The sequence below is a fragment of the Miniopterus natalensis genome, chromosome 11, assembly GCF_054644295.1.
Source record: "Miniopterus natalensis isolate mMinNat1 chromosome 11, mMinNat1.hap1, whole genome shotgun sequence".
Classification (NCBI taxonomy): Eukaryota; Metazoa; Chordata; class Mammalia; order Chiroptera; family Miniopteridae; genus Miniopterus; species Miniopterus natalensis.
The window spans coordinates 50,467,280-50,494,003 of record NC_142091.1 but is presented as its reverse complement, the minus strand read 5'-3'; the positions used below and the strand labels follow the sequence as shown (position 1 = coordinate 50,494,003).

Below are 26,724 nucleotides of genomic sequence, written 5' to 3'. Positions count from 1 at the left end.
AGGTTTGAATAATGCATTTTAATAAGGGTATGCTAGGTTATGGTAACACACAGTGCACACTCACACATTCCTCTGAAGTCTAGAGTAAAAGGAGACTCCTCTCTATTCCTTACTACCCTTAGCTAGTTAATCATTTTATTCTATAGGTTCTTCCTTTCCTGGGGGTTATGAATCATTGCCTTTATTTCTAAAAATGCCAAATACCTCAAGCATAATAGAACTTTACTTTTCATGTAACAGTCCAAGTCCTGGTCTGGTTGGTCCTGGTTGGTGAGTGGCTCTCTTTCATAAACTGATTCAGGAATCCAGGCTCTTTTGCAGCTCACTCATCTCTTAGATCAGGCAGAAGGGGAGAGAGTGTGGAAGAGTATACTTGGTAATTAAAGTTTTGTCCTAGAAATGGGTTTGATCACTTCTTCTTGCATTCTGTTGGTTAGGATTCAGTTACATGGTCAGCTACATACTTTAAATAGCAAAGGAGCCTGGGGAATGTAGTCTAATTGTGCTCAGGAAGGAAAAGATATTCGGTGATCATCTAACAGCCTTTGCTACACACAAGAATCCAGTAAATTTAGCTTGACTAATCTGGATGATTATAAGGGGGAACAATGAGAAGTAAGCCTGGAAATTTAGCATGGGGTCACTCTGTGGGAGGCTTTGAGTCTAAGCATTGTGAACTTTATTTTTTAATCATTTGGATGCTATTGAAAGCTTTTGCACAAAGGAAAGATAAGGTAAAAATAGGGTTTTATAAACATTAATTCAGTGTACAGGATGAATTGGAAGAGAAAACATTACTGTAAAAGAAAAAGGTAATCCAAGTTTGAGATGGCAAGGGCTTGGCCTAGAGCAGTAGGAATGGAAATGAATTTATGATCCACTAGAAAGAAACTATAAAATAATATTATTGATTAGTTTGAGTCCTATGGAAGAGGGAGGAATTCAAATGATAGGGAAAAAGGACAGAATTTTTTTTCTGTTCTAAATATTCAAAGGATTGTGTGTATATGTAGTATTTGCTTGGCTCCTACTATTTTCTATTTACCTTAAAGAATTCATTTTCAGGCTTTTAGGAGCTTAGGGATTTCCTAGGGTATATTTATTTTAAAATTTTATTTATTGATTTTTAGAGAGAGAGGAAGGGGGGGAGAGAGAGACTTTGATTTGTTGCTCCACTTATTTATGTATTTATTGGTATATGTTCTGACCAGGGGTCAGACCTACAACCTTGGTGTATTGTGCTGACTCTAACCAACTGAGCTACCTGGCCAGGGCCTGCTAGGGTATATTTTATAGGAGAGATTTCTGGGCCTTTTTTCCAGAGATTCTGATTTAGAGGTGTGTCTTTTTTTATCAATATGCCAAACGATTATGATGCAAGTAAGTGGTCTGCAAGCTACACTCTGAAAAACATTGCTTTAATATATTGACTCAGGGTAAGCTGATGCTTAACTCTTTTTTGTAGTAAGTGATTGGAAATTCTATAGGCTGATAAAAAATACTTGAGTCTTTAGGTTCTGAGCAGAATGATCAGAACCATTTTTGACAGTGTGATTCCCCTTATGTACCAGTACTTCTAGGACATTCAGCTTTATTTCCTCTCCCCTCAGCTCCCTGAAATGTTGGTATTAAGAATAAGAAGTATTTACTATCCTGTCATAAGTTAGTCCAGTGATTCTCCAGCCAGGGAAATAGAAATAACAGTCTGCTCATTCCATTTTCAAAATTGTTTTTTGTGTGTGAGCTGCACTATTAGTTGGTGTCTGAATTTTGTGAGATTGTTGTGATATACACAGTCCTCTGAGTATCTCCATCAGAAAGAAGAGGAGGAGTGCTGATTCTTCCCCTTCCCAACATGTATGACTTTGTCTTCTTCATTTTCCAAACGCAATGTACATGTACAGAACATCTATAAAGACACACATTCAAATTTTAATAGCAATGCTCTAAGAAGTGGAATTGGGAGGTGAAAGAAGGAAATGGAGGCTTTTACTTTTTATTTTATACTTTATAGTCCTCCATACTGTTTTAAAAATCATGAATATATGTCGATTTTAAGAACTTGTCTTTTCCTTTTCATTTTAGATTAACGAGGTTTAATAGTGATAGGGGCTACCACTTATAAAGTGCCTTTTCTCTACCAGTCCCTTCACATTATTTTATTTAATATTCACCAGAATCTTGAGAGATAAGTATTAATATTCCCATTTTACTTAAGAAACAGATATTTAGGGAGTTTATAAAACATACTATGGGTATACTACTGAGTGGCAGGGCAAAGAACTAAATTCAGGTTTCTTTGATCCAAGTCCATGTTTTTTATATCTACACTACGACAGTCTTGTTCCTCATAATTCCTTTGGATGGTGAGAAAACTGTTGGTGTGAGTGGTAATGGTTACAGTCCTCCAAGAATCTTTTAGTAATTAAGACCAACTACTAAGAAGAAAGTAAGCCATGGAAATAAGAGGCAAAAGAAAATTCCATGGAGTGTCCTTGACTGGAGTAAGTTAGTTTGGTCATTTGGTTACAAGATATTTATTGAGTGTCAGTTTGTACAGATCTTTTTACTAGGCTCTAGGGATTGACTACCTCACTTGCTATGGCCCCCAGCAGGAAACTGTTCCACTCAGAGGAAAAGGCTTTAATGAAAGGAGACGTGGGCAGTTATGAAAGTCAACAAGAAATGCTGAGGCACCAAGAGACCAGTGGCAGGAGGAAGCCATTATGATGGGCCTGAAGGGACAAGAGGATGAAACAGTGAGTGTTATTGGAGCCCAGAGCCCTAGAGGAGTGCCTGCTGGGCAGGAGTCAGTGTTCAGGGATGCAGCTACCACTAGAGCTGAGATCCAAAGCAGAATGAGAGTGGGGAAGAAATGCTCTGACTTTTCTTTCTTCCTGCCAGTCTCCTGCAGGTACTTCCCCTTGGCCAGATACAAACAGAAGTCCTCTGACAAGGAGCCCAGGTGATGCAGTCAGTGGTTTCCCTCTCCCAGGGCTCTAAGTGGAGAATGGGTCTGGGGGTGGGGCAGAACAAATGGACAATAACTAGTATATCCCCTTATTGCTTTGCCATTGCTTTTAGGATAAAAACAAAACTCTTCACATGGCCCACAAAGCCCTACACTGTTTGACCCCTGAGGGTCTCAGCACCTTTTTGTTCTCTGCACTCCAATTTTACTTTCTGTTTATCAGTCCTTTGTTTTTGGTATGTACCTACCCATCTACCACAAATGCTTTTTTTACATGCTGTACCTTTTCCCGGACACTTCCTTCTCTTTCCTCCTCTTTCATTTAATTAGTGGTTACAGATCTTTCATGTCTTAATTGCTTTCTTAGGGGAGCTTTTCCTGACTTCTCTGACTAGACCAAATTTCTTTTTTAATTCTTGTTTTTTTTAGCCAAGTGTATCTTTTCTTCATATCATTCATTATAGCAGTAATTTACACTTTACTATATTTGTGTTTTCATTTGTCTGATTATTAGATTAATGGATTTTCTGTTGCTAGATCAAAAGCTCCATGAAGGAACGGAGTCTAAGTTTTGCTTACCAGTATAATCCTAATGTCCACATAATGTTTAGTACTTAGTAGGTACTTAATACATATTTTCCAGAAGAACAAAATTAAATAAGAGATGAATAGAAGCTTCCAAGGGATTTACATTCTGTTTGACAAAGATAATAAATACATGAATTAAGTAAAAACAATATAAAAGCAATATAGAGCAGCAATTACAGCAGTTAAGGCAAGATCTCAAAGATTCCACAAACGTTCTGCACTGTAGGTAGTTGTATGTGTCTTACTGTCAAGGGTTTTGCTTGCAATTAGACACAAATGTCTTATACAGCAATGTGTCTAACATAGCACCTAGCATAGTATGACTTGTATATAGTGGTCATTCATTAAAATATTTAATTAATGAATGTAGACAAATTATGAATGATATAGTAGGCTTCAGAATTAGTATATATAAGAATCATCTGAACAGAATTACTTATTTAAAATAGAAGCTCTACTCCAGAGATAATTGATTTCAGTAGAACCTGAATTGAGCTTGAGTATCTGCATTCTAAATAAGCACCCCAAGTAATTCTGATGCAGGTGATATGAGCACTACATTTTGAGAAATATTGTGCCATCAGCTCCTTGGTGGCAGCATGATGTTCACGTTAAGCATGGACTTGGGAGTCAGAGATTCCTGAGTTTGAATCTTGGCTCTTATACTAACTAGGGATTATTTACCCCCGCCCCTTTTTCTGTCTCTCTCTTTGGCTATAAAATAGGCTATAGTAACATCTATCTCCTAAGACTATTGTGGAGATGAAAATAAATGAGAAAGTATATGTAAAACATTTATTACAGTACTTGTCACATAAATCTTCAATAAATGATATAATTGATTTTTGATAGTCAACATTTAGTCTGGTGCCTAGAAAATAATTGATGTTCAGTGAATGTTTGATAAGTGAATGGAGGAGTATAGTTATAAGATTATCACATTTATGGCTAGAAGTTCATTTGAAATCATCTGGTCAAACATCCTCATTTTACACATTAGCAAGTTAAAGCTCACAGAGGTTAGATGTCTCATCAAAGGTTACATATCTAACAATCTAATTAGTGGCAGAACTGACACCAGAACTAAAGAGTGAAATAAAAATCCGATCATTACCATTTGTCTAACCACATTTGTGATTAGAATTCCACTTAGATTTTATGTAGGTAAGTTGACATACATTTTTGTTTGTAACCAGTGGTAACTTCCAAAATGTTCCCTTCTTAAACATTAAAACAACAAATAGTAAAATCCGAAAGTAAAACTAACTGACTATGTAGTTATTGTTGGATTCTATTTCTTTCTAAATATCACCTCACTGCTTCCCAGATAGAATTCAGACATCATGTGTTCTTACAACAGTAGAACCACAAGCTACTTGAAGGGTCTAAATCTCTCTCTGGCCTTTGGATGATAATGATGGTCTAATATTTCCTGTCTCTTTCTGAAGCTCTTACTTATCCAATAGAAAAATTAAAATGAAATTAAAATGCCTAGTGATTTACTTTAGGGTTGAAAATATTGTTTCGGGTTTTTATGTACTCCAATCATCACTCATATGTGTTTTTTCTGTATTTTATTCTACTATGTATATTTTATTCTAATATACATTCTAGAATGTATATTACATTCACATTCTAGTTTTCTACCTAAGAGACTTATTAGATTGCCAGGTCTTAAGATTTAAAGTAAATTTTGCTTATTTTTGTGTTGGATAGAATTTTATCTTCATTTCTCTATTTGGTAAATGTACAGTACAGTATTCACCTTTGTTCAGCCTGTCTTTATACAACAATGCATGGGATCTGTGGAAATAATATATATTGATGAAAGTTTTCTTTTTATCTCTGATAAAATCCTCAGAGAATATAATTTTAAAGATCATATTCTTGGTGAATTACATATAGAGAAATGGCTGCTTTGGGGAAAACTCTATGACTTTAAAGTGGTAGATGAACTATAGCAAGTACTATATTTTGTAGGTTCATCTGTGCCATTCTCACTTACTACTTGTTAATTATATAAGGCAGCATAAATAAGACTTATGACATTTTAAATGTATAATATCATTATGTAAAGATTTAAAATTTTGTTGTAAGTAGAATCTCTGTACTTTTATGAGGTTATAAAGTATCTTAGTTTTAGAGGATTGGCATGCATTTTATTTTTCCTACAGTACAGAAATCATGGCCTTAGGCACTAAATCCAAATTTTTGAAGTTTGGTAAAACTGAGTAGAAAGCGATTTTTGGGACTGATTAATGGTTCTTAAAGGTAGAAGTCCTCTGCTGTGCTAGATAGAGGTGATATACATACTCATGTCGAAAACAAGGCTGGTGCTTGGTTTGGGAAAAAATAAAGAGTAATGCTCAGCTAGGACAATTAATTACTTTTTCTAGCATAGAAAGTTACATGAACTTATTATTATTTTTTAAAAATATATCTTTATTGATTTCAGAGAGAGGAAAGGAGAAGGAGAGAGAGAGATAGAAACATCAATGATGAGAGAGCCATTGATCGAGCCCACAACCTGGGCATGTGCCCTGACCGGGAATTGAACGCTGATCACCTGGATCCTAGGTCGGTGCTTAACCTGCTGAGCCATGCCCGGCTGGGCAACTTATTTTTTTAGGACCAAAAAAGTATCCTGAAATAAATGCTGAAACTTATGCCATGACCATGAACTTAATAGTAGTTGATTTGGAGGAAAATGTCAGTATTGACAATTGAATTGTTAGCGTTTTTCTCATAATATATGGAGACAATTCTTCTGCTTTACTATTAGAACATAGACTTAGACATTTATTTTTTTCTATAATGATGAGGAAATTTATAGATACACTTATATTTGTTTATCTGTTTTGATATTGTGAACCATAAAAATTACATCTGGGGGTACAATTTTAGAATAAAGATAATTTTTACTGTGTTTAAATAAATGTGATAAAGGAATGCCTAGTTGACTTCCCTTAAGGGACTATTTAAATATAAAAAGATAGTTGGGTTTTTGCTTTCTCCCACCTCCCTAATCTGTCACCAGTGGATTTCATGTAAGCTACTTACAATAAACTTACAAAAATTTTTCACAGATTTGAATGATTTCTTATGTTAGCAGTACTTGGTGCAGTCATTAGGAGTCCAAAGATGCTCCCCTGAGACCACCCCTCAGATCAGGACTGGTGCTAGGATCCAGGAAAGTGCCCATTGAGCCCACTAGTTCCCCTCCCATGTGGTGAACTTGGGTAAGTGTCTCTGGGATCCTGGACCTTCCCTTGCTTTTGGTAGAGCGTCTGAGTTTTTTTGAGCTGTCATTTTAAATCCTCAAGATAGAACTAAGGTTAAGGGTTGACAGAACCCAGGCTAAGTTGAGAAAGGAGGAAAAATGGGTGGCTGGTTTTAACTCTGGCTTTTCAATTAGAATTGCTTTCTGAGAATCTGAGTCTAAACCTTTGCTGTATAAATGAGAGCTGAACTGGTTCAGTTTTGAAGTCCTAGTAAATTTTCTCAGACTCTACAGGTATAAGAAAAAAAAGAAACTAAAAATTAATATGGGAAATTGTGCCTCCAAGCCTGGAAACTCCCAGACCCCAGCCCTCATGAATACTCCTGATAGGAAGCCTTTACTTGCAAGTGCTTTCTAGAAATAGGAAGATTTAACTAGAAACTATCAACCTAAAATGGCCAAAAGGCAGTTGTCTTAGGGTACCTAAATTAATACTTTGCATTCATTAAATTAAAAAAAAGCTTGCTCTAAAATTAAACTGAATGAATAAATGATCTGTTTTGACCATCAATGAATCAACAAATGACACGTGCTGGTGAGGGTGTGGAGAAAGGGGAACCCTAGTACATTGCTGGTGGGAATGCAGACTGGTGCAGCCACTATGGAAACCAGTATGGAGGTTCCTCAAAAAATTAAAAATGGAGCTGCCTTTTGACCCGGTGATCCCACGTCTAGGAATTTATCCTAAGAATCCTGAAACACCAATCAGAAAGAATATATGCACCCCAGTGTTCATAGCAGCACAATTTACAATAGCTGAGAGCTGGAAACAGCCCAAGTGTCCATCAGTGGATGAGTGGATAAAAGAGCTGTGGGACATTTACACCATGGGATACTCTGCAGCTATAAAGAAGGAGGATCTGGTACCATTTGGGACAGTATGGAAGGACCTGGAGAATATTATGCTAAGCGAAATAAGCCAGGCAGAGAAAGACAAACGTCACATGATCTCGCTTATATGTGGAATCTAAAGAACTTAATAAACTGATGGACAGAAATGATTCAGTGACGTGGAAGCATGGATCAGACTGACGAATCTCAGAGGGAAGAAGGGCGGGTGGGTGGAGGGGGAGAGATTAAACAAAGAATTTATATGCATATATGCATAACCCAGGGACATAGAAAATGGTGTGGTGAGGGACTAGGGAGGAGAGTGGGGTGGGATGGAGTGGGCCAATGGGGAGAAAAAGGGACATCTGTAATATTTTGAACAATAAATAAATAAATAAATAAATAAATAAATAAAAAGGTAGTTGGGATTGAATGAATTACACTAAAAGTTAAAGCTGCTGTACGCCAAAAAATAAAAAATAAAAAATAAAAATAAATCCTAAGTTAAAAGATAAATGTCAATTTGAGATAAAGTATTTGCAACAGATATGATAAAGGATTAGAATTCTTATTTTGAAAATAATAACTAATTGGAGAACTGCCACAGGACATCATTAGAAAGATTACACACACAACTAAGATTATATAGTGAATAAAAATGAAAAATTGCAAAGATAAATAATAATAAAATACTCTTTGTTGAGTCTCAAGTTTTTAGTAACAATAATGCTGTCCAGGTTATAGCAGGATGGGGATACTCCTGAACTACCATGGAATTGGTATAACCTTTATGGAAAGTAGTAATTTAAAATTATTTATACAACCTGACCTAGTTTAATGCCACATCAAGGAATAGGGCTTAAAATATTAGCCAGAGATAACAAAGATACTCATATCATTCATTCTTATGGGGAAATGTTAAACACTCTAAATGCCCAACAGTAAGGGAATAGTTATTAGATTGAATCATATGCAAATGCTGAAAATTGACTGTTACTGACATACAAAAACATTGATTTCATATGATTCGACCTAATGTATAACATTATGGTTTATTATATGGTAGAGTTTTATGTAGCTATAAAATAGTGTTTATAAAGAATCTATAATTAAATAAAAATGCTCACTATAGCAAGTAGACTGTAAAAGTAGGATACAAAACTTTTATAAGTAGGATAATACTAATTTTGTAAAAGAAAAAAATGCATGTATATGTGAGTATATATATGTAATGAAGTGGAGAAAATATTTACCAAAACATCATGGGGAGGTTTAAGATTCCAAGCTGGATGTTTAAGTTCAGAAGTTGGTAAACTGCCCTTTGTTTTGTTGATCCCAAAAGTGGGTATGTGTATGTTAAGGTTGAATGTGGGAGCTAGAGAAGTGCTATCCTGAAAGAGTAAAAGCAGAGCCAGGAAAGGGGAGCTACATAGGAGGTTGGGGTGGGCTGCGCTGAGGAGGAGTTTGGGAGACAAAAATGACTAAGGCAGATTCTAAATTTGTTAGCTGTGGAGAAAGCCCACCAAAAAGTCTTCAGTGAAGTCCACTTGTTTATTAAAGTTTTTTTGTTGTTTTAAATTTGTTTTTAAAATTTTGTTAGGTAGGTGGGGGGGGGGTGGGAGAAAGGGTGGATGAGAATGAATTTGAAGAGGGAGGTAAATGGGGAAATATTTTCTAGGACTCCAGAGCCAGCTAGGTGTATCTGGGATACAAATGCATAGAAAAGCCAAGAGATATAATCCAAAAGGTTAATAGTGGTTATCTTGGGTGATGGTGTTTTTTTCTTCTTTATACATTTTTTATTTTAAATATTTATTACTTATGTAATCAAATCAAGAATAAAATGATTTTTTTTCTGTTTCATTTTAGTTGCCTCTCTCGACTATAAGTGAATTCTCATTAACACAATAAGAAATATATCTCTAATATCTCTTAATTTGCTTCCCTTTGTAAAAGGTCTAAAACAAACATCACTGAACACTCCGAATTTCTTCCTTGCTTTCTATCTTTGCCTCTTTTTCTCTCTTTTTGCTATCTACCTCCCCTCACCTATCAACTTTGATTAGACAATAAATTATATAGCTTGCAGAAACAGTTCTCAGACAATACTGTTCTGATGTTTATTAGGATTGCACCAATGAACCCAAGCAGGGGCGTGCATACAGGAATGACCCTCACTCTACAGTTAGAGTTAAAGTAAAAACAAGCAAACAAAACCACTCTGCTTCTAAACCAAACTGCAAGGACCCATATACTCCTATATCCTGTAAAAACCCTGACCCTATTTCAGGTGAGGAGTAATCACCTGATCTCTAGGTGTTCCCTGCACATACAAGCCAAATAAAGCCTGTAGCCTATATTTGGGTCACTTAAAGAATTTTTTTGACGTTGTAAAAATATTTCCTTACTAAATACATCCTTACACTTGTTGAGGTACTATGATATATCACGCATGGTGGCAACTACTTTATATATAATAACTAATCTTCACAGGCCACAGATCATTATATCTGTTTTACAAATGAAGTAAAAGAGAGTTTAAGTAACTTGTCCGAGGTGACCCAGCTTGGAAGTGGCCAGCAGTGACAATTCTTTTATACTCCAAAGACAATGTTTCCCTGTATTGCATGAATAGCTAAGGAATTAAGCCATGTAATGAGATTAATAATAATAATAGCCAAACCATGTAATGGGATAAAATATTATGGAAAACTTTCCTTGCTGGTAATTCTGCTTTACCTTGCAGCCCTTGTACTATTTAAACTAGACTCTGAAGCTGAGTTGTTTTTTTCCCCCCCTAAGTGAAGGGAAGACAGAAAAGAACTTAGCAAGAATAAAGAGCAAAATTCTTGGCTTTGAATTCCAAAACAAGCCCTATAAAGCTGATAAAAAGAATAATAACCTAGAGAGAGAACAGGATTTTTGAGCCTCACATGACTAAGAGTCCTGGAAATTTAGAGCCTTGAGTTTATACCATAATCCAGAGACTGAGGAATGGTGTATTTTCCCACTACACACAGAGAAGATAAAAACACTTTATGGAAGAAAAAAATTCATGAGACATTTAAAAAAATTTATTATGACCTTGGTGACAAAGTCTGAATACATTTCAGAGAGGTACGATCTCTGGTAAAAGTCATTAGGTTTGCAGGATAGAGTATCAGGAGAAAACTGAATTAAAGTACTTTGAAGTTCTCTCTAGTGAACTCTGGAGATCTACTGAGGGTCCCCCTTGAATCTTCATGGAAAAATCTGTAGACCAAAGAAAGAACCCAGTCTAAAGGCTTAGAAGGAACAATATTTAGTGATCAAACAGGGATGAAAATATTTCCAATTTTCACCACCTGGGGTGGAAAATTTCATAATTCATAGGGCATCAGGTAGTAAACTCAGAAGAGGTTTGCCTCACTAGTGAGGGAAAATTAGGCTATATACTGCTCTAGTTTTACCTAATGAAGCTTAAAAACAACACCCAAAGGGATCAACCTATTTTCAGGTCACTTATAACGATTTCTTAGAACAAAGCTCAAAGATATTTATAGGAATACAAAAAATATTTAGTGCCAACAGGTAAAATTCACAAGATCTGGTATCCAATAAAAATTTAGAAGGGATGCAATTTTTCCTCAAGAAGCTACAGAAAAGATTGAGCAGAGACATAGAAAACATAAAAAAAGACACAAATTTAACCACTAGAGATGAAAACTACAATGTCTGACATTTTTCAAAACTCCACTGGGTGGGATTAAACAGCGTATTAGACATTCTTGAAGAAAACATTAATGAACTTGGTGACAGTAATAGAAACTCTCCAAAATGAAACACACAGAAAAATGATGTTTGATAGAATTCACCAATGAAGTTGGGTGGGGCAAGCAATAAACTAATCAAAAAGTTCAGAGTAATAACTGAGGAATGGCATGCTTTGGGAAATAAGCACTTTGAAAAGCTCCCACATATTCCTAGGAATCTAGAAGGACAAGTACATGCATGTGGCTGAGCACATTTTCAGAAAATACCCAAAAAGGACCTAAGTTCTCACTTCTGGCTAATGTTTAAGCTTTGTGCAAGTAGAAAGTGAGGCCTAAGGTAGAATTGTAAAATGACTGGCTAAAGTTTGAAGGCATGCCCTAACCAACACATACAAAGCCCATTTGCAAAAATTGGGATATATATATATATATATATATATATATATATATATATATATTGAGGTATAATTGTCATACAACTTTATATGAGTTTCAGGTGTAGAACATAATGATTTGGTATTTGTATCTATTGAAAAATGATCACCACAATAAATCTAATTAATATCCATAGTTACAGAATGAAATACAGTGGTAGGTACCTCGGTTATCGAACGTCTCCGTTGATGAACATTTCGGTTCATGAACGCCATAAACCCGGAAGGAAATGCCTCGGTTTTCGAACACTCCTTGGAAGTCGAACATGCCCCGCGGCTTCTGCTGAGGGCAAGATCCTGAGGCCTGGCTGTCGGCTGCTGATGCCTCCGTTTTGGAACGTTTCAGAGCTCGAAAGGTCTTCCAGAACGGAGTACATTCGGAAACCGAGGGACCACTGGATATATGCATAATACACACTTTTTTAGTTTTTAAAAAATACCCATCATTATATTATAGAGAATATTTTCACCGCCCTAAAAAGTGTTGTTTGTGGCCCATTTGCCTTTCCCATGAAGTTACATATTCTATCTATTTTGTAATTAACATATAAAAATCTAAAGAAAGCCAATGTAATGTATCCTTTTCTCAAACAATACATGGACTTAAAACACTTTAACTTTGATCAGTCCCTCCTAACTTTTAAGCTATTTTGACCAAGATCCTAATTCTATATAGTTTTTTAATCTATATAGATTATGCATTATTGTCATATACAATTAGTATTTGTTTATATTGATCCACATTTTAACTAATGTATTGCTTACTGTTCTTTCTAGCATTGCAGCCTTTTCATCTTGAATCACTTTCCCTCTGCCTGAGTGAACCCCTTAAAATGTCTAGGGGTCAGCTAGTTACAAACTTGCTCCTTTTTATTTGTCTAAAAATATTTTCTTCTTGTCCTTAATCTTTAAAAATAATTTCATTGGAAGTGAAAATTTATATTTATAATCATTTTCAAACAAATTCTACCTCTAGTCTTCATCTGTCCCTGATAATAAAACAGCTGTTCATCTAACTGTTGCTCGCTATAGATAATCCATCTTCAATATTGTCCTTAGGATCTTTCTTTGTCTTTTATGCTCTATAGTTTCACTACAGTGTGTCCAATTGTATATATATTTTATCTGTTCCCATTAGGATTTGATGAATTTCCTGAGTCTACATATTAATGTTTTTCACTCATTCTGAAAAATCCTCTTCAAATATTGCCTCTGCCCAATTTTCTCTCTCTTGTTATCTCAACCCATAATTGGATTTACAGTACATTTGATTTTCATATTCTGTTCTCAGTATCTTTTACCTCTTTTATGTTTTTTATCCCTTTCTCTCTCTGGACTATAGTCTAGAATACTTCTTTAGCTTTATCTTCCAGCTGTGTCTAATTGACTTTTAAATTTTAAGTGTGATCATTTTATTTCTATAATCTCTTTTTGGTCTTTTTCGTATCAGTAAGTTCATCTTTTATTGTCTGGCAGTGCCACAAACTGGTATAATTTGGTCCTAAAACATCCTTTATGCTCTGCTTATTCATCTCTTTACCTTCCCCCTGATTCCAACCTTTGCCAACAAATGATCTTACTGTCTCCATAGTTTCGTCTTCTCCAGAATGTCAAATAATTTGAATCATACAGTATGTAGTCTTTTCAGATTGGCTTCTTTCACTTAGTAATATTCATTTAAGACATATCCTCTATGTCTCTTCATGGCTTTATAGCTCATTTCTTTTTAGTGCTATTAACATTCCATTGTCTGTATGTACCACAGTTTGTTTATCCATTCACCTACCAAAGGACATCTTGGTTGCTTTCAAATTTTAGTAATTATAAATAAGCTACTATAAACATCCATGTGCAGTTTTTTTGTGGACATAAGTTTTCAAGTCTTGTGGGTAAATACAAAGGAATGTGATTGCAGGATTGAATAAGAGTGTGTTTAGTCTTGTAAGAAACCGCCAAACTGTCTTCCAAAGTGACTATACTGTTGTGCATTCCCAGAAGCAGTGAGAGTTCCTGCTGCTCCACATTTTTGTCAGCATTTGATGTTATTTTATTTTTTCCCGGCCAACCTAAGAGGTGTATAGTGGTGTCTCATTGTTCTTTTAATTTCAGTTTCCCTGATGGCATATGATATTGAGGATATTTTCATATGCTTATTTACTATCTGTATATCTTCATTGAGGAGGTGTCTGTTAAGGTCCTCAGCCCAGTTTTTAATCAGGTTGTTTTCTTATTGGTGATTTTTAAGAGTTCTTTGTATATTTTGTTTAACAGTCTTTTATCAGATGTATTTTTTTATCAGATGTAAATATTTTTGGCTGTCTTCTCATTTCTTGACATTGCATTATCCCATTGCAGAAGTTTTAAATTTTTAATGAAATCCAGCTTATTATTATTTCTTTCATGAATCATACCCTTGGTGTTATATCTAAAGTCATCACCGTGCCCAAGGACATTTGGTTTTCTCCTAAGTTATCGTACAGAACCTCAGGTTCATTTATGTTGTTAGTGTCCCCAGTCAGAAGACTACATTTCTTGCCTTCCCATGCTAGATCTAGTTACGTGATTAAGTTCAGATATTTAAGCAGAGGTGTAGTGTGGGAACTCCCAGAAAGATTCCTCAAAAGGGATTTCTTAGGTGGGAGGTGGACACTTTTGTCCTTCTCCTCCCCTCTTTTCTACCGGATGCGATGCAGATGTGATAGCTGCGTCTTCAGAAGTCGTCTCAGGCAATCTTGGATCAAGAGGGTGGCTTTAGTGTAGAAGCCATGGTCTAGGATGATTCTACATCTCAATAAATGGTAAAAATTACATGATAAAACTCTAAATCCATTTATGATTTAAAAAACTCAACAAATCTAAAATAGAAAGGGATTTCCTTAATATGAGATAGGGTACAAAAAATCCTACTTTAAAGATTAAATTTAATTTTGCAACAGTAAAAGCATTCCCTTTATAATCAAGAATAAGACATGGATGCTGTCTGTTACCTCTTTTTAAAAAATTCTATTTTACTTTTTTTTTTCCATCACTATTTATCCCTTTATACCCTCCTTCACCTCCAGGCCCCCCCTCCCGGCCCCTGCAATCACTACACTGTTGTCCCTGTCCATGAGTTCTTTCTCTTTATTTGCTTTTTTGTTCGATCCCTCCACCCTCCCCTGCCCCCACTCCCACTCTGAGAGCTGTCAGCCTGCTCTCTGTGAGTCTGTCTCTCTCTTTTTTGTTGTTAGTTCAGTTTGTTCATTAGGTTCCACATATGAGTGAAATCATATAGTACTTGTTTTTCTCTGACTGGCTTATTTCACTTAGCATAATGTTCTTCAGGTCCACTCATGCTGTTGCAAAAGGTAAAATTTTCTTTTTTATGGCCAAGTAATATTCCATGTGTAAATGTTCCACTGCTTTTTTATCCAGTCATCTACTGATGGGCACTTGGGCTGCTTCCAAATCTTGGCTATTGTAAATAATGCTTCAGTGAACATAGGGGTGCATATATTCTTTCAAATTAGTGTTTTGGGTGTCTTCAGATATATTCCCAGAAGTGGAATTGCTGGGTCATGAGGCAGTTCCATTTTTAATTTGTTGAGGTAACTTCATGCTGCTTTCCACAGTGGCTGCACCAGTCTGCATCCCCACCAACAGTGCATGAGGCTTCCCCTTTCACCACATCCTTGCCAAAACTTGTAGTTTGTTGATTTATACTATGTTGTAATTCACATAGAGAGGGAAAAAGAACTAAGATGTAAAAGGCTCATTGTGGATAATATGTTTATCTATTTTGAAAACCCAAATTAATCTACAGATACATTATTATAATTAATAAGAGAATTTATCAATATAGCTGGATACAAAATTAGAAAAGTAACTGTATATTTATAAACTACCAGCAAAGAGTTAAAAGTGCAATGTAAGACTAATCATAGAATAAAAAAAGATATAAATACCTAAGAATACATCTAACAGAAGATATGCAAGAATTTTTGAGGTTAATATTACAAAACTTTATTGAATAATGTATACATAGTTAGGGTCATGCTGGTTTAACAGATAAACTCCACTTGCCAGTGGTTTAGCACATTAGATGTTTATTTCTTTCTCAGGGTAATCCAAAACAGGTGTTCAGGATTAGTGGGTGGCTTTCCACCAAGTAGAGATTTAGGTACTCAGGCTCCTTTCATTATTTTAACTCTGCCATATGTAACATCTGGCTTCCAAGGTTGCTATAATAGACAGATATAGAGGATCATGCAAGAGAATTTGCTAGGGCTAGGAGGTAGCAGCAACTCCTATGGGCTAGAAGTGTAAATGGTGTGTACTACTTTTGCTCCCATTCCATGGACTAGGATTCTGTCACATTGGCTACTCCTAAGTGCAAGGGAATTTACTGCCTTGGAAGCTATATTAAAAGAAGTTCTTCAGAGAAAAGGAAAGTGGTCAGAAAAAGGTCAGGAATTTGGACCTACATAAAGACTGATAGAGAAGAAATAAATGAAGGTAAAATAAAACATTTTATTTATTCTTTTTAAAAATTATTTTATTTTTATTAAAAAATTTTTTAAAAACATGTTTTTATTGATTTTAGAGAGAGAGGAAGGGAGAGGGATAGAAAGATAGAAACATTGTTGAGAGGGAAGCATTGATTGGCTGCCTCCTGCACACTCCCTACAGGCGATTGAGCCTACAACCCCAGCACATGCCCTGACCAGGAATTGAATCAGTGACCTCTTGGTTCATGGGTTGACACTCAACTACTGAGGCACACCAGCCAGGCTACTTTTATTACTCTTAATGGATTTCATAGATAACTCTTTGTATGATTTAAATTTTCTTGAATTTCTTATTTTGTATCCTAACAATATGGTCTATCTTTGTGAATGATCTATGTACACTTGAGAAGAATGTATATTCTGCTGCTTTGGGATGAAATGTTCTATAAATATCAATTAAATCCGTATGATCTAGTATGTTGTTAAAGGTCACTGTTGCCTTGTTGACGATTTTGTCTAGAAGATCTATCCTTTGATGACAGTGGGGTGTTAAAATCCACTATTATGACTCTATTGCTGTTGATCTTTCTCTTCAAGTCCACGAAGATTTTCTTTATATATTTAGGTGTGCCTGTATTGGGTGCATATATGTTTACAATGGTTATATCCTCTTGTTGACTGACCTTTTTATTCTATTATTATTATTATTATTATTATTATTATTAATCCTCATCTGAGGATATTTTTTCCATTGCTTTTCAGAGAGAGTGGAAGGGGGAGAGAGAAAGAGAGAGACAGAGAGAAAGAGAGAGAGAGAGAAACACATTGATGTGAGAGAGACACATTGATTGGTTGCCTCCTGCATGTGCCCCAAACAGGGCCAGGGATGGAGCCTGCAACCAAGGTATGTGCCCTTGGCTGTAATTGAACCCCGGTCCCTTCAGTCTGCAGGCCAACACTGTAACTACTGAGCAAAATTGGCTAGGGCTGGATTGATCCTTTTAGTATTATGCAGTGACCTTCTTTGTCTCTTTTACGGCCTTTGTTTTGAAGTTTATTTTGTCAGATATAAATATTACTACCCTAACTTCCCCCCCCCTTTCTATTTGCATGAAATATCTTTTTCTATCCCTTTACTTTTAGTCCATGTGCGTCTTTTGTTCCGAGGTGGGTCTCTTGTTGACAGCATATATTTGGGTCATGTTTTCTTATCCATTCAGCTACCCCATGTCTTTTGATTAGAGAATTTAATCTATTTACATGGAAGGTTATTGTTGATAGGTACTTATTTACTTGCCAGTTTTTTCTTTATACATCTCTCTCTATCTTTTCTTCTTCTTAAAGCAGTCCTTTTAATATTTCTTGCAATGCTAGTTTGGTGGTAATGAACTCCTTTAGTCTTTTTTTTTTTTTGTCTGGGAAGCTCTTTGTTTTGACTTCAATTTTAAATAATAGCCTTGTTGGATAGAGTAGTCTTGGTTGCTAGTCCTTGCTTTTCATCATTTTGAATACTTCATGCCAACCCCTTCTGGACTGAAGTGTTTCTGTTGAAAAATTAGCTGACAGCATTATGGGAACTCCCTTGTAGGTAACTGTCTCTTGCTGCCTCTAAGGTTCTCCCTTTGTCTTTAACCTTTGCCATTTTATTTATGATGTGTCTTGGTGTGACTCTTTTTGGGTTCATCTTGTTTGGGACTCCCTGTGCTTCTTGAACTTGTGTTACTTTTTCCTTCACCAGGTTAGGGAAGTTTCTGCCATTATTTCTTCAAACAGGTTCTCTATCCCTTGCTCACTCTCTTCTCCTCCTGAAACCCCTATAATGTGGATGTTGTTACAGTAATAAAAAGTTGCAAATTATTTAAATGCCCATTAAAAGAAGTAAGGTTATAAATTATTATAGAATGCCCAGCTATTACATATGCAGGTACTAATAGAATGCATTTCATCTAAATTTAAAGGCATGTCTATGCAGTGTTGTGAAAGCAAATTACAAATAATGTAACTAGCATAATATAATTTTTCTAACAAATATTCAATATATATGTTTATGTTTGAATAAACATAAAGAAATATATGAAAAATACATGGAGGCTATTAACTTTGCTTATCTTAGGGATGTGGGAATGGAAAGTTTAGTTTTATTAACTTTTTCCTAATCTCAATATTATTTCATTAGCTATAGTGAATATTGTCATGCTTATTGTTTTTAAAATAGATAAAATAAAATTGAAAAGGAAAATAATCCAGAGATCAGAATATACTAAGCTAAGCATGACCATCCTGTTTGTTGTTAAACAAACAGGAATGAGTAAGCATAAATAAGAATATTGTATGAAAAAGAATCAGTGACCACATCTTCTCATTATGACATTTTGTGAAAGCACAGATTAATATTTTTCTAGAAATAGTGCTCAGCTCCAGGATCTACAATTTTAGAAGGATGTGGAGAACTCAGAGAAGAAAGCATGTGTTATAAAAGCATTATTAGACATATAAGTAAGACTAATAGTAGTGGACCTGAAGAATATGACATCTAGAATAAGGCTAATAATATCTACCACTAATTGAATACTTATTGTATGTCCATAATAGTAAGGAATGTTTTTGCCTGCAGTGTCTTAAGTAATGAAAACAGTTACTTATTTCATATTATAAGAAATGTGGAGTTTGGCAGTTTAGGGCTGTAGCAGTGCAATGATGTTATTAAAATCTTAGACTTTTTGCCCTATTACTGTCATTATTCATTGAACATTAGCTCATTTTACAAATATTTATGGAATACTTGATATGTGCCAGGAGAAGTTCTAGTTGTTTTGAATTTTTTTAGTTACTTTTTCATCTTTGTATGTATTGCCTCATGATTATAAGATGGTTGGGAACATCACAACCACATCACTCCAGGCATCACAGCCACATTTAAAAATAGAAAGCTGGGAGGTGCATTGACAAAAGATATGTTTTTTAGGAAGCTGTATCCTTTTATTAGGGGAAGAAAACTCTCTCAAAAGCACCCAGAAAGTAGAATAAAATGAAAGAAATGGAAAGTAGAGAAAATACGCATTTTAGAGAATGTTAGCTCCAACATCTGACTAATAGGCATTCCAGAAAGAAGAACAGAAAATGGAGTAGAGTAGAAAAAGAAATAATATAAGTATCCAAAACATAAGGGCATGCCTTTTCAGATTGAAAGAGCTTCTAGGTGCCCAGGGCAATGAATGAAAAAAAGATCCACATCAGGGTACAATATTGTAAAATTTTAAAACAGTAGTAATAGACATAAGATCCCCAAAGTTTCCACAGATACAGAGGAAAAAAAGTAAGTCATGTAAGATCAGGAATCAGATATCTCAATATCAATGCCGAAGTCTAGAATACAATGAAGTAATGCTCAAAAAATTTCAAGGAGAAATGATTTCAACCCAGAATTCTATACCCAATCAAACTATCAAGTGAATGTCTTAGGAGAGAGATATTCTTAGATATGCTACAACTAAATTTACTTCTCATGCATCCTTTTTATTAAAGAAGTTACTAGAGACTGTGCTCCAATAAAATGAGTTAAGTCAAACGAGAAAAAGAAAGGCATGGGACCCAACACAAGCAAGCATAAAAGCAAATACCAGGGTGACTATTATGTAAAGGCATAGAGAGCCGTCAGTCTGAATTTGAACAGAAAGACAGGGTTTCTATATTAGTCAGGGTTTGCCAGAGAAACAGAACCAATGGGATGTGTATATATACAGAAAGGGATTTATTGTAAGGAATTAGCTCATGAGTTTGTGGACACTGACAAGTCAAGGATCTGTAGGGTTGGCCAGCAGGTTGGAGACTCAGAAAGGCCGATGTTCCAGTGCAAGTCTGAAAGCTCTCTGCTTGAGAATCCACTCTTACTCAAAGGAGGGTTGGTTCTTTTGTTCTATTCAGGTCTTCATCTAATTACCCTCCGTAATGAGGGTAATTTGCGTTACTCAAAGTCTACCAATTTAAATGCTAATCTTTTCCAAAAACACCCTCACAAAAACACCCAGAGTAATGTTTTACCCAACTATCTGGGCACTGTGGTCTAGCCAAGTAAACACGTAAAATTAACCATTATAATTTCTGAGAAAAAATTTTATCATATATTTGACAATTTGGAAAATAATATTGATAGGCAAAAACATGTGGAAGAAGTGATAAGTCCTTCAAAAATTAGTAAATTATAAACAAGGCTTTAATAAGGAAAAACAAAAAAGTTATAAAAGATATGGCATGCATTTGTAGTAAACTACTTGACTCAGCCATGAACAAAATTTACTGTGTGTGACAATGTAAACATTGACTTGACTTAACCAAGAGTTGTTATATAATTATATTGGGAGGATGGGAGAGATGATATTTAAGAATTAAATACTCTCCTGTCAAAACAAGAAAACAATGGATAATGTCTAAAAAATTTAAATTAAAAAGCAGTTTATGTACAAAGCTTAAAATGTACTTCTAAGCACGTTAGTCAGAAATATGCAGTTAAATACTAAAGAAACATTGCAAAGACTTGAAAGTGATTGCTTTAGATCATGCGAATGGGATAGGGTAGGTGTGGCAGAGATCCATCCATCATTTTATTATATGAGCTTTTTAGTAAAATTTTGTTACCTTTCGCAGGCATCAGTTAAACAAAAACTAAAATTAATTTAAAATAAAAAGCAAAGTATGTACAAGCTTACTTGGCAATATTTTTAGTGATTTTCATAAATAAGTGAAAATATGTGCGTTCTTAGGGTCTAAAAGAAATCAGATCTTGGACCAAAAAAAAAAAAATAATCAGTGAGATGAATTGCACTAGCTCTAAAAGAAATATCAAGATTTCTGACATTTTCTGATTGAATTTCATTGGAATCTCTGTATAGGCGTTCTTAGGATGTCTGCTATAAGATGCTTTAATTTTGTTAATAGTAAATGTAGAAGTAGTACTTAGGAGGTAGAAATGGCTTAAATGCAGGGTTATTAATAGATGTGTTAAAGGGCACTATAAATTTGGCAATCTGAAAAAAATTCTGCAGTCGAATGATTTCTATAAATTATTTTAGAAGCTGATTATGCTAGTCACTTGTTTAGGGTAGTGTCTATACACAGTCAATGAGAACAAAATTGTAATATCAAGACAATCTAATACTCTAGGTCATCTTTATGTACAACACTATACCGTCTGGAAAACTGAGGTAATATTCCCACTACCTCTAGACTGTATTTTGTGGCATTTGAATGACCTTTCATTATAATGTGTCTGATGCATCTTTTTTTTTTTTTTAAAAATATATCTTTATTGGCTTCAGAGAGAGGAGAGGGAGAAAGAGAGAGATAGAAACATCGATGATGAGAGAGTCATTGATCGGCTGCCTCCTGCACACCCCCTGCTGGGGATCGAGCCCGAAACCCGGGCATGTGTCCTGACCGGAAATCGAACCCGGATGGCCTGGATCCTAGTTTGACGCTCAACCGCTGAGCCCTGCCCCGCCGGGCCTGATGTATCTTTTAATGCATCTATTGGAATGACTTGTGATGATTGTGAATTGTATGCTCATGGAATCCAGATATCACAAGTTGTCTTTTTACTCTTCCTAGATCTTAGCACCCATGGCTTGCACATTCGGATAAACTGTTCTTAGCTCATTTTAGGATTTTTAGTTTACTTAAAGACATCACAAAATAACTGTAAGTAGTACATGAGTACTCCTTGTGTAACTATAGGACAGAAGAATGTTAGCTGTTGTATGTATAACTTTGTGAAATACTAATTATAAATAGAAAAAAATTTACATTGCATGCTTTTCCAAATATAGGCACATAGATGAAAGCAAAATGAGAAAGTTCACATTTCAGGTGCTCAGATTTGTCAAATGATAAAAGGGAAATAGTATATTAAATAGCTATGCTGAAGTAATTTATAAAACAGTGGGAATTATATTAAAATAAGAATAAGTCCACAAAATCGTGATAGTCATGACTGAAGTGGCTCAAGTAAAGTTATGGCAAAAAGGTTGATGAATTTAAATAAAATGAGCAGATCCTATACATATACTCCCAGATTAGACCAATATGGCCCTATTTCTGGAAAGGTGGGCTGGAGCTTAATTTTTATATTTTTATATTTGGAAAAGTTACAAAATTGCTCAAATTTTGGGTCAAAAGATTAAAAATTAAAAGTAAAACAACTATATCCAATTATCCCCCACACATATAGTTTTACTGATATTAAATACAGTTATTTGATTTTGTTGGAAACCTTGAGTACATCTTGAACTTAAAAGAGTTTTCCACTGCTGACAATTATAGTATATTCTACTTCCTGTCACCCAAGAAGTCCTTGCAATTTTCTACATCATCACATCCAAATAGATAATGTATGTTCATAAGAAAATATCAGTGATAAAATGAAATCTTTTTGACTGCAAAATTATTTCTTAAACATTACTGGATAAAATGTTATTTTAAATTTATTTTAAAAAGAGAATGGGAGCAAAAATATTGACTCTCACTCACAAAACTTAAAATGTGTAAGAGATTTTGCATTGGTATTGACTTTGGAAACTGAAATTGTTTTACAGATTTCTCCCTCTTGTATAATATACTAAACCTGAGTTGTAAGGGTTGGGTAATAGAATTTTAGCAATCTTCTAACTGACATAATGTCAAAGACCAAAATGTAGTTGGTTTAAGGCAGTTTCTTTGTTCTTTGTGTTTAAAGTGTCATGTTCTTAATATAAATTGTAATGTTCATGAAAATAATCAACTTACATTTTAAAAACTTTTTTAATTGAATGAAGTCAACTACATGAATATTTTTCATACTTTATTATAATCTGGGAGATAATTGAAGCTTCACAGTAAAATACATTCAATTTCAATAATAATATTCACAGAAATAAGTGCCTATGTGTTATTGAATATTTAATACAATTTTAAGGACAAGTAATTATCTTCTGTTGCATTTTTCATATTAAACAAAATTTTAATTTAAAAAATGTAAATGTTTTAATATATTCAGGAATTTTTCCTAATTAGATATTTTTGCTCAGTTTGTGCCAATCTAGGTACTGTTACATATTGTACTTGTTGCAATATTGTACCTTTCTCCTGTCTTTGTTTCAAAAATATCTCTTCTATTTTGACTAACATAAAAAAATATCAGGAGTAAATTTAGAAAATAATCCATCTGGGTAATATAAATACTATATTTCTGTTTCTTACTAGGATATATTTATTCTCTGCTGAGTAAGAACAAGAAACATGTAGTGGATACCAATACATAGTTACTGAGATGTAGGCAGGAGATAAATGCTTCATGAAGAAGAATCATTATTAAGATTCAGTTTCAGAAAATAAAAGCACCCAAACGAATATTTAACAATTAAATATTTTTAAAGTGCCTAGCATGGTTCATGGTTCATGGTTCATGAAATAATAATATAAAAAAGTAATTAAAACTCAGTTATGTTTTAAGTGGTTTCTTTTATAGTATAGGCCTGTAGTTGTGACATACAACTTTAAAAATATTTGACATTTTCCAATATCATACTAGATAGGTACTACTAGATAATATTGTTATTGCCTTGCAGCGTCACATAATTTTCAATTTTATCATTATATTTTCTCACAATGGTGAATTAGTAGTTAATGTGGTTGGTCTTTAATTGCGTAGACAGCTAACACCTGGCTAACTCAGACTATACTGTCACACCAAACAAGTAAAACTTGGTAGGATAGGTTGTCTAATGTGCAGATCTTATGCTGTTGTTATAGTGTTAAGAAGTCCTTGCTATTATGAGTGTGCATTATGAGTATATTGTACACAGTCCTGGTATGCAAATGGGTACCATTCAGAGAAGTGAAATAATTCTGTGTTATTATTATCTTTGTAAATTACATCTTAAGAGTTTTTGAGGACTTTATGATGGCAGTTTTTTATAGTCACAGTCATACAGTATGTGCAGCACAAAATGTTTTCTTTCACTATTAACAATAACTAAGCCAATGAAAATGCTTTTTAAATACACACTCGGCAAGCAGTTATCTTGCTCTTCCTTCTTACTAAACACAAACCATCTTTTATCGTCTTTTAAGACAGCTTACGAAACGGCTTTGTAAACATCTGTTTTTCATTGTTAATTGTTAGAAAAACTGGGGATTTAAATGCTTCTTTGGAATACTCTTAATCCTATCAGTAAGAATAAGTTGTATATGTCTTTAGATTCTTTCTTTATCATTTAAAAAATACACACATACTCCATTTATTTTCTAAATATTACTTTTAGGATTATAATATTTTTATAGATATTTTGAGGACATTGCTTTGTAGTGATTAATTGAAATTATTAGCAACACGAGCTATATTATACCTAAAAAAGATGCATGATAAATGTAGACTTAAACATAGTGTCCCTTTTGAAATCATTTTCAGAGTTTTCTTGGGGATATTTCATATTGAAATGTGCAATGATAGAAAAATATAAGGAAAAGGTATTTGTTACACAAAGAAACAGTTAATTTAGAGCTCCAAATCTTTTGCCATATTTATTTTTTAGGAAATATATGCTTTACTTTTTCAGGCTTTTTCTGTTCTAATAATCGAGCCATTAATGTCAATGGAATATTTCTGGCAGTGATATATATTAAGAAGGCTTTTGCAATAATACATTGCATCCTAAATGAAAAGGATTTGTTGTAATAACTACTTTTAAAATATTAATTTTTCAGTATATGTGCAGGAGACTTTTAATTAACATTTACTAAGTCATAATGGTGTAACAGATGGATCCCTAGTTAATATACTTACTTATTTGCTTTGCACATATTAGATACTCGATAAGCACTTAAATGTGAATAAAAAATGTGGAAAACAGCAAAAGTCTCTAACATAATTTTGATATTTAAAAACACACAAAAAGAAATCCTCTATTTAGAAATTTTAAAAATAGCAACCTGGGATTTGGAAGAAAGATTTTTAAGTAACAAATCTTAAAATTAGATAATTTAATCAAATGCAGGTTTTTAAAACAATGTTAACATAATATATAAAGCATAAAATTTCTGAGGTAAATCATCAAACTTTTAAAGACTAGTAACATTAGTAAATTATTGTTTTATTGCTTATTTATCAGTGAGCAGTTTTACAGCATTATTTTTGTGCTCCTTGCTTGTCTTTTAGCAGGCACGGGAATGGATCTATATGATTTATCAGATGTTTCTGGTGTGGCTAAAATGTGTAATGAATGAAATGGTAGTCATCTTAGTGAGTTGTAAACCTCAGATTTGGGAAGAGGTATTTCTTTAAACACAGAGAAGCACATATGAAAGAATGCAAATGCTTTAACAATATTACTTCATGGTGAAAAGGTAACACGATATCTCAGAAGGATGCTATCCCGTGGGATACCTTGAATTTTAGTGAATAAAGTGTATTTCTGTGGTTGAATTTTCCTATAACTCTAACATATTTTTTCTTTCTGTGGTTTTTGTGATATACATGCTTACCTATGTAATCATCTAGATCACTTTTAGTTGGAAAAATAGTTCTATGTATCACTGTAAGACAACCATTTGGATGACTGATAAACATTTTACTTTTCATCTAGACCTTTTAGTAACATTAGTTTTGGCAGCTTTAAGCTATAAAACAATCATTTCTTTAATAAATAATTTTCTTTCCTATAGCATTTCAAAAATATTAAGGGTCTGGCATTTTAAAATATTAGGTCTGATGTGCACTTTTGGAGGGAATTTGTAGAGGTTTATAATCTTCTGGCTTCTACCACACTAGTTTTATTTCATTATATTTGGTCATTGATATTCTATTTATAGTAAAGTGAAGCATATATACAGAATAATGAGAATGTCTCCTATGATGTTAGGATTTTGATTTAAAGATCATGGAGTCATTGCCTGACTGTACATGTGCCATGTGTTCCGGTTTTATAGTCATTGGCCTTTGATTTGATTTTCTTTAAATGAGGTTTCTACCCAGGCTTAGTTTCTGTCAGTTACGTTAGGCTTCAAGTGTATATCCTTCCATTTAAGAGAAGATGAGCTGCCAGGATTAGGTATGGTAAAACCAAGGCCCCTCTGAGATAAGGCTCTTGGGGACATTGTACAAGTCTAATGTTCTGACATGAGATTGGCCCACCCCATTGCAACTAAGAAACGAGATGATTTGAGGGCTATTACATACTTAAGGTTTTCACAGTGGATTAGAATAACATTACTTAACACAGGTGTTTCTATAATTGGGCTTCCCCGGGAAAATTCAGGACTGTATTCAGTAACACTCAGCTTTCCACACGAGTGGAGGAGCAGCCCAATGTTAATTTGCTATGCTGTGGCCTGAAACAGGGGAACAGTGTCT

The 26,724-nt window shown here is 34.3% G+C and overlaps 1 protein-coding gene across 1 annotated transcript in view; it reads right to left on the bottom strand.

Annotated features, from left to right (window-relative positions):
* The window catches only part of LOC148092016 (uncharacterized), a 36,962-nt gene that overhangs the window by 8,257 nt on the left and 1,981 nt on the right, over positions 1-26,724 (bottom strand). The window contains exon 3 of the mRNA XM_087822271.1: positions 12,022-12,251. Coding sequence (XP_087678397.1) covers positions 12,022-12,251 — 230 coding nt within the window. The remainder of the gene's footprint in view (positions 1-12,021; positions 12,252-26,724) is intronic.